This window comes from Heliangelus exortis, chromosome 11 (assembly GCF_036169615.1).
Source record: "Heliangelus exortis chromosome 11, bHelExo1.hap1, whole genome shotgun sequence".
Taxonomy (NCBI): domain Eukaryota; kingdom Metazoa; phylum Chordata; class Aves; order Apodiformes; family Trochilidae; genus Heliangelus; species Heliangelus exortis.
In genome coordinates, this window is record NC_092432.1 from 14,428,096 (window position 1) to 14,436,352 (window position 8,257).

At 60.4% G+C, this 8,257-nt stretch overlaps 1 protein-coding gene across 5 annotated transcripts; it reads left to right on the forward strand.

Annotated features, from left to right (window-relative positions):
- Positions 1-1,132: 1,132 nt before the first annotated feature.
- On the forward strand, positions 1,133-8,177 carry PARP6 (poly(ADP-ribose) polymerase family member 6). 5 transcript variants are annotated; one of them, XM_071754801.1, is made up of 22 exons: positions 1,133-1,238; positions 1,932-2,009; positions 2,142-2,236; positions 2,688-2,748; positions 2,883-2,973; positions 3,065-3,131; positions 3,394-3,543; positions 3,777-3,957; positions 4,324-4,377; positions 4,634-4,729; positions 4,816-4,908; positions 4,982-5,107; positions 5,208-5,273; positions 5,423-5,490; positions 5,759-5,807; positions 6,263-6,375; positions 6,484-6,556; positions 6,702-6,771; positions 7,123-7,202; positions 7,312-7,375; positions 7,509-7,593; positions 7,676-8,177. In XM_071754801.1, the coding sequence occupies exons 1-22, from the start codon at positions 1,236-1,238 to the stop codon at positions 7,776-7,778; spliced, it is 1,866 nt and encodes a 621-aa protein (XP_071610902.1). In that variant the 5' UTR covers positions 1,133-1,235; the 3' UTR covers positions 7,779-8,177. The 5 variants fall into 5 exon arrangements, 4 of the variants coding, with proteins under 4 accessions (XP_071610902.1, XP_071610904.1, XP_071610903.1 ...); XM_071754803.1 differs by having other exon boundaries at positions 3,777-3,930; XM_071754802.1 differs by having other exon boundaries at positions 6,266-6,375; positions 7,676-7,883.
- The last annotated feature ends 80 nt before the right edge of the window (positions 8,178-8,257 follow it).

The following is an 8,257-nucleotide window of genomic DNA, read 5'->3' on the forward strand; positions in this document are numbered from 1 at the left end:
AGTCTGGAGCGCTGTTTTTTTTTACGGTGGTGTTGGAGTGTGCTGAGCTTCTAACTGTCCCTTGGGATTGGGGACATTGGGAACCCTGGGCTGGGGGCATAGGGGAGTGTAACATGGGAGCTCTGCACTGGAACCATGGGGACCCTAGGCTGGAGATGTTGGGGGCCCTGGGGCTGGGGATATTGGGGACCCTAAATTGAAGACACTGGGGTCCCCGGTGGGACCACAGGGACACCATGCCAGCTATGTTGGGACCCAATATGGCCACTTTGTGTCAGGGACACTTTATATTGCAGACTCTAGGGATCCTGTGATGGGGATTTATGGTGATCCTGGTGTGGGGACACTGAGGAACTCTGGGCTGGGGTGGCAGGGACTGCCATATTTGAGATGTTTGGGACCCTTTTCTAGAACTATGGGGACCTTTTCTGGGGACACTGGGGAGTCATCATGGTGGCTCCACACTGGAATTATTGTGACCTTGTGCTGGGGACACTGAGGTCCCCACACCATTGGCATGAAGAGCTGTCACACAGACACCGTGCCAGCTGCATGGGGGCCCAAAATGTCGACCTGTGCTGTGGACATGAGGACTCTGGGCTGGGCCCTGGGGACACTGTGCCAGCTGTGTGAGGGCCCAAAATGGCCACACTGATATGGGACAGTGGTGACCCTGTTCTGCAGACCCTGGGCTGAGGACACTGGGGACCTTGTTCCAGGCCCTAGGGACCCTGTGCCAGCCATGTGGAAACCCAAAATGGCCACCCAGGGCTGAGGACCCTGGGGACCCTGTGCCCATCAAGTGAGGACCCAAAATGGCCACCCTGGGCTGGGGACAAGGGGATCCTCTACTGGGGACATGGGGACCTTGGGCTGGGGACACAGGGGACTCCCTCCTGAGCCCTGGGGACACTGTGCCAGCCAGTTGGGGACCCAAAATGTCCGCCCCCTGGGGACATCCCAAGCTGGGACTGCAGGAACCCTGAGTCTGGGCCACAGGGCCTCTGTGCTGGGGACACCAGTGACACAGGGAGCCCGTGACAGCCGCCCGACTCCAGGGGGATCCCCGAAGCCCCGATCCCAGGGGGCCGAAGTGTGGGGGTCCCCGAGGGTGACGTCAGCGGCGGCGTTGCCGGGTGACGGCGGTGGCGGCCGTGCCTGACGTCACGGCGCGATGGCCGCCCGCCCGCCCGGCAGCATGGAGGCGGGGGCAGGCCCGGCCGGGCAGCGCTGAGATGGTGAGGGGGGACCCGCGGCGGGGGGCCGGGGGACACGGGGACACCCCCCGGGGCCGAGGGGCGACGGGCCCGGGCCTGCGCGGGGAGCGGTGCGTGCTGCGCGGGCCGCCGCGGAACCCTCTGCCCCCTCCGGGTGGCCGCCGGTGTTCCCCCCCCCGGCTGTGCCCCTCGCCCCGGCACAGAAGGGGGACGGGGCTGACGGGGCTGGAGCCCCCTCCCCATCGGCTGGGCCCCCCTCGCGGCTCCGTGCGTGGCCCCCCCCGAGCTGTCTCCATCCACTGTGTCCATCCACTATCCTCACGGGCTGTCCCCATCCACAGCCACCACCCACTGTCCCCACCCGGTGTCCTCATCCTGCTGTCCCCATTCACTGTGTCCATCCCTCTATGTCCATCCATTGCCACATCCCCCAGTCCCCCTCCCCCTGTCCCCCTTCCACTGTCCCTCATCCACTGTGACCACTCACTGTCCCCACCTGCTGTCCCCATCCCACTGTGTCCATATGCCCACTCACTATCCCCATCCACTGCCCCCCAGCCTTCTCCCCCCCGTCTGCTCCCCTCAACCCTGTCCCCCAGCCTGCGCCCCAATCCTGTCCCCCGTAACAGGGCCCCCCAGCTCTCTCCTCTATCCTTGCTGCCCCTCAATCCTCAGCACCCCCTAATCTGCTGCTCTTCACCCTCTGCCCCCCAGGACCTCAAGGGCCAGTATTGGACGGATGATGACTCCGATGGGGACAATGAGTCTGAGGAGTTCCTCTATGGCGTCCAGGTGAGCGCTGTAGGGTCCAGGTCCTCTGGGTGCCATGGGGGTGTGATGACCCCCAACCTGCACCTGGCCCCAAGTGTGGGGAAGCTTCAGGGGAGCTGTGTGTCTTATGATGCCGTGGGTGCTGTGCCACAGGGGACCTGCGCCGCCGACCTGTACCGTCACCCACAGCTGGATGCTGACATCGAGGCCGTGAAGGAGATCTACAGTGAGAATGCTGTGGCCATCAGGTGGGTGTGCCTGCTTCCCCCCATGCCAGCATCACTGGGGAACAAGCTGTGCCATTCCTGCACACGCATCAGTGCCATCTCCAGGGCACCCAGACATGGCATTGCTGGGACAGAGCCAGCAGAGCCATAGCCGGGGCACCTGGCTGTGGCATCCCCAAGCACCCAACTGTACCTTCTCCAGGGCACTTGGCCATGATAGCCCGGGGGTGTGCCATATCCAGGACACCCAACTGTGGCATCCCTGGGGCATGCAGCTCTGCCATCCTGGGACACTAGGCCACAGCACCTCTGAGTACTTGGTGGTGCCATGTAGACATGGCATTCCCAGGACACCCAGCTGTGCCATAGCTGGGGCACCCAGCCATGACATCACTGGCAACCTGTCCACAACCAATACCTAACCTGGGGTCTGGGTGCTCACATGGATACATGGCACCTTGTATCTTCACAGGGAGTATGGGACCATCGATGATGTGGACATTGACCTGCACGTCAATATCAGCTTCCTTGATGTGAGTCCCTGGGGTGCCCCTGCCAGCATTGGCATTGGGAGGGGGGGACACACACCCAGGGGGTTCCCAAATTTCCCTTCCCTGCCAGGGGACCCTCCCTACATCTGTGCTGAATTGTGGCTCTCCCCCGGCAGGAGGAGGTGGCAACGGCCTGGAAGGTGCTGCGGACGGAGCCCATCGTCCTCCGCCTTCGCTTCTCCCTCTCCCAGTACCTCGATGGCCCCGGTGAGTGGGGACAGGCAGCACACAGTGTCCCCACATACCCTTGGGATAGGGAAGGTTGTGGCACTGACAGCTTGTCCTCCTCTCCATGCAGAACCATCCATCGAGGTTTTCCAGCCATCCAACAAAGAGGGCTTTGGGCTGGGTCTGCAACTGAAGAAGTAAGAGTTGAAACTCAATAGTCACCCAAGGGTGGTGGGTGGGCCACAGGGTCACCGTTTTGCCCCAAAAATAGCCAGGTGCCCAAAGTCCCCATCCCTTTCAAGTGCCACACAGCCCTGTAATGGTGTTGCCACCAGTTTTGGGGGGGGAAGAGAAGGAGCTGGGTAGCTCAGACCACCACTTGTGCTAGGCTCAGTGGGTGCCGAGGCACCCCTTGGGTGCTGGCACCTTGCTCAGACACTCAAACCACCTCTCTGCCAGGATCCTGGGCATGTTCACGTCCCAGCAATGGAAACATCTGAGCAACGATTTCCTGAAGACACAGCAGGAGAAGCGGCACAGTTGGTTCAAGACAAGCGGCACCATCAAGAAGTTCCGTGCTGGCCTCAGCATCTTCTCCCCTATCCCCAAGTAAGAGCCTTACAGTGTCTCCAGGGTCCCTAATCCTGTGTCCCCTCACCCTGAGGGCCTGGCACCATGCCTCAGTCTCCCCACTTCCCCCTTGGATGACTCTGCTTCCATCCAGAGCTCAGAGAGGTGAAGGTTGCTCCCCAAAACCAGCTGAAGGGTGAATCTATCACCAGGTGACAGAGGGAATAGAGGATGGTGACAAACCAGGGAGTTCAGCAGTACTGTGCCCACAGGTCTCCCAGCTTCCCCGTCATCCAGGAGTCGGTGCTGAAGGGAAAACTGAGCATCCCTGAGGCTCGTGTCAACCGCCTGATGAACCGCTCTGTCTCCTGCACCATGAAGAACCCCAAGGTGGAGGTTTTCGGCTACCCTCCCCCCAGCACCCAGGCAGGTGTTGCCCCCTTCAACATCCTGGTGGGTGCCTCCCCGCCTTGGGGTTTGCTTTCCTCTCCTTTCACTTCCCCGAGTGCTGCTGTGGGGTTGGTTCTGTTGTCATGGGGTGCTGAGACCCCCTTGGGTTGAAGGGGAGCCCCACTGGGGTTTTGTGCCCTTGTGCCTTGTCCCCAGCACTGTTGGGTGCTGCTGGGCAATCTGGGATGCTGGTGGGGGGGTTCCTATGGGGTCCTCTTGGTACCATGTCCCTGGTGCAGCTGCATCTCTGGGGGCGTTGGGGCTTCCACTGCGGCAGGGGGGTGTTGGGGGATGCAGGTGCTGTGCAGAGGTGAGGGTGTGGGGTGGAAAGGGGATAACGCAGCTGGCTCCGCTCCGGTTCCGGCACAGGTCGGTGGCCACTGCAAGAACATCCCAACACTGGAGTATGGCTTCCTCGTCCAGGTGAGGGGCTTGCAGCCCACTTGGCAATGTCCCACTGTCTTGAGTATCCTAATACTGCCCCACATCCCACCCACCCCCACCCCACTGCCTGGAGCATCCTCCCCCCGTCCCATGTTCCCCTTATTATTCCCATCCCTCTGCCTGGAGCATCCTCCCTGCTGTCCTGCATCCTGCTCAGCCCTGTCCCCCTGCCGGGAGCATCCCCCTGGGTGAGGTGGCCTCGCTGGGATGTGACTCCCACCATCCCATCCCTCAGATCATGAAGTACGCAGAGCAGCGGATTCCGACACTGAATGAGTACTGCGTGGTGTGCGATGAGCAGCACGTTTTCCAGAACGGCTCCATGCTCAAGGTGTGGGGACAGGGATGGGGTGGGCATGGGCTGTCACCCTGTGTCACCCTTCCTGCTCCTGCCCACGGCTCCTGTCCCCCCTGCAGCCGGCAGTTTGCACCCGGGAGCTCTGCGTCTTCTCTTTCTACACCCTGGGCGTCATGTCTGGAGCAGCGGAGGAGGTGGCCACGGGCGCTGAGGTACGGCTGTGCATGGCAGGTGGCCACAGCATCACTTCAGGACACTGTCTCTTCACTCTGCCCTGTTTCCCAGGTGGTAGACCTGCTGGTGGCCATGTGCCGTGCTGCCTTGGAGTCTCCCCGCAAGAGCATAATCTTTGAGCCTTACCCCTCTGTGGTGGACCCCAATGACCCCAAAACACTTGCCTTCAACCCCAAGGTGAGCCCTGTGCAGCAACACTCCTCCATGCTAGAGGTTGGTGGGGCTGGGGGGACCCCCAAGAACCCCTCTGATAGCCTTTCTCTTGCTCCACATGTAGAAGAAGAACTATGAGCGACTCCAGAAGGCCCTGGACAGTGTGATGTCCATCAGAGAGATGACCCAGGTATGCCAGTGTGGTCCCCCACCACCTGTGGCCTCCTCGAAAGCCCCCCCTCCCCTGGCGCAGGATCCTTTGCCAGGGAGTACATTTTGGTGCCCAAGGGTTGGAGGGGTGTAGGGGGACCCACCTGCACTACCTCTTGCCTTTGCTAGGGCTCCTACTTGGAGATCAAGAAGCAGATGGACAAGCTAGACCCACTGGCCCATCCCCTCCTGCAGTGGTAAGGCCACTTAAGTGGCAGGGTGCCACTGCCCTATGTCCCTTTTGCTGCGCCATGTCCCTCTCCAATGCCCCATATCCCCCAGGACAGAGAAGGGGGTGGGGGACTGCCAGGCATCCCCAGCACAGCCCCATCATCCCTTTTCTCCTGGGGGATCATGACCATCCACCATCCTTGCTGTGAATTCTGGCATGGCTCCTGGCTTGGCCCTGCTCCCAGGGAGTATGAGACTGCCCTGTATGACTTTCCTTCTCTTCCTCTCCCCAAGGATAATCTCCAGCAACAGATCTCACATCGTCAAGCTGCCCCTCAGCAGGGTAAGGGGCCCATCTGCAGGTTGGGTGTTGCACGCAGGATGGAGGGTCTGGAATGTGGGATATGAGAGGTGGGATGTAGGGTACAGGATGCAGGACAAGAGGGGACATTGCATGAAGGCTATGGGACTGGGATGGAGGGTGTGGGATGTGAGGGATGTGGTATGTAGGATATGGAAGGTGAGACACAGGGAATGCAATGTGGGACAGAGTGTGGGATGACAAGTGGGGTGGGCTGCTGTAGGATGCAGCCCTGGGATGGGGTCTGCAGGTGGGACGCATGGGAGGGCGGTGGAGGACATTTGACATCATCTGTGACATGCTGCTGGCATCAGGACAGCTAAAGGTGGGCAGGGGCTGGACACAGAGCCAGGCTGCTGTGCATGATCTCTGTCTGTCTGTCTGTCTGTCCTCTCTCCTTGCCGGCGCTGCCTTTGCTCGTCCTTTTCCTCTGGTAGCAGCTGAAGTTCATGCACACCTCCCACCAGTTTCTCCTGCTCAGCAGTCCCCCAGCCAAGGAAGCTCGCTTCCGCACTGCCAAGAAGCTCTATGGCAGCACCTTTGCTTTCCAGTGAGTTGCTGGGGGGGACAGTGATGGGAGCCCCCCAGGCAGGCACCAGGGGGCTCTGTGGAGCTGCCATGGGGCTCCGTGGGGCTGACGTGGGGCTCATTTCCCCAGCGGCTCTCACATTGAGAACTGGCACTCCATCCTCCGCAATGGGCTGGTCAACGCGTCCTACACCAAACTGCAGGTGAGGTTCCCCTGCGCCCACCCCGGTGTGGGCAGGTGGGCAGGGGGGTGCAGGCAGATGCCTGCTGAGTCTAGGCCACCTCCACCACCATTCTGGAGCAGTCAGGGGGAACCCTGTGTCACTCACCCTGGTGTTTTCCTGCAAGCTGCATGGAGCAGCCTATGGGAAGGGCATCTATCTGAGCCCCATCTCCAGTATTTCCTTTGGATACTCAGGTAAGAGGCTGCCTGTGTTGCCCAGTCCCTGCCTGCATTGCCCAGTCCCTGCCTGTGCTGTTCCCACTCCCTGCATGGGCCCGGGGACATGGAGCATCATGCTGGCCAGAAGAGCCGCATCCTTCCCACCTCTTCCCAGCCAGGTTGAGGCTCTGCTATGCTCCTGGGAATTAAACTCCAACGTTTTCTAGGCTCCAGAAGCTGCTCAGCCCACTTTTGGGGGGTTCTCAGGGCTTGGCTACCGGGTGGAAGAACCCAGCATGGTTGTCACCATCTGTTGCACGTGTCTCTGCCTCACCCCAGGGGTGCTCCCTCCCTTGGAGTGACAGGCACTTCCTGGCTTCTCCACAGGGATGGGGAAAGGGCAGCATCGGATGCCTTCAAAGGACGAGCTGGTGCAGAGATACAACCGGATGAACACCATCCCCCAGGTGACAAGTTGGGGGACACCGTGGGGGGGGCAGGGACACAGCACTCCTGGTGCTGGGGAGGGGGAGAGCTGAGGGCGGTTGGGGGAGTAACGCTGTGCTCTCCCCACAGACCCGCTCCATCCAGTCCCGCTTCCTCCAGAGCCGCAACCTGAACTGCATCGCCCTGTGTGAAGGTGTGGGGACATGGGCTGGGGGGACATGGGGTGGGGGACAGGCAGAAACTTCCTCCCTGGCTCAGCCAGTGGAAGGAAGGGGTGCAGGAGGTGCCCTGGGGGACCCCCAGCTGACTGCCCCTTCCTATGGCAGTCATCACCTCCAAGGACCTGCAGAAACATGGCAACATCTGGGTCTGCCCCGTCTCAGACCACGTCTGCACCCGTTTCTTCTTTGTGTGAGTTCCAGCTGTGCCCACCATACCAGCACCCCTGGGACACCCATGGGATGCCCACCTCACCCCACTTCTCCCCTTGCAGGTATGAAGATGGACAAGTGGGAGATGCCAATATCAATACTCAGGACCCCAAAATCCAGAAGGAGATCATGCGTGTGATCGGGACTCAGGTCTACACAAACTGAGAGGTGGTGGCAGGGCCCACCCTGGGCAACAAGCAGAGACCCCTGGGCAAGGCCGAGGAGGACAAGTGGGTTTGGAGGCTCCCAGGCTGGGCAAATGGGGCTGAGACTGGTGGCTTCATGCTGTACACAGGTAGCCAGTTAGCACCTGGTGGGTTTAGTGGTCCCTTGTCCCCTCCCTGTCCTGTCCCTCAGTGTCCCCCACCCTGTGGCAGAGTGGAGAGGGAGCTGGCGGGGCTGGTGGCTGCCCCTCTTGGCGTCAGCAGCAATGGCATTTTTATCAGTGACAAGTAACTGAAGCAAAACAAAACAAAACAAAACAAAACAAAAAACAGCAACCAAACGACCAAAACAAATCGAAAAAGACAGGAAAAAAAAAAAAAAAAAAAAAAGAAAAGGAAACGGTGTCGATGTGTGGTTAAAGTGGGATAAACTGCTGGGGGGAGGGGATGGAAGTGTGGGGATGGGATCACAGGGAAAGG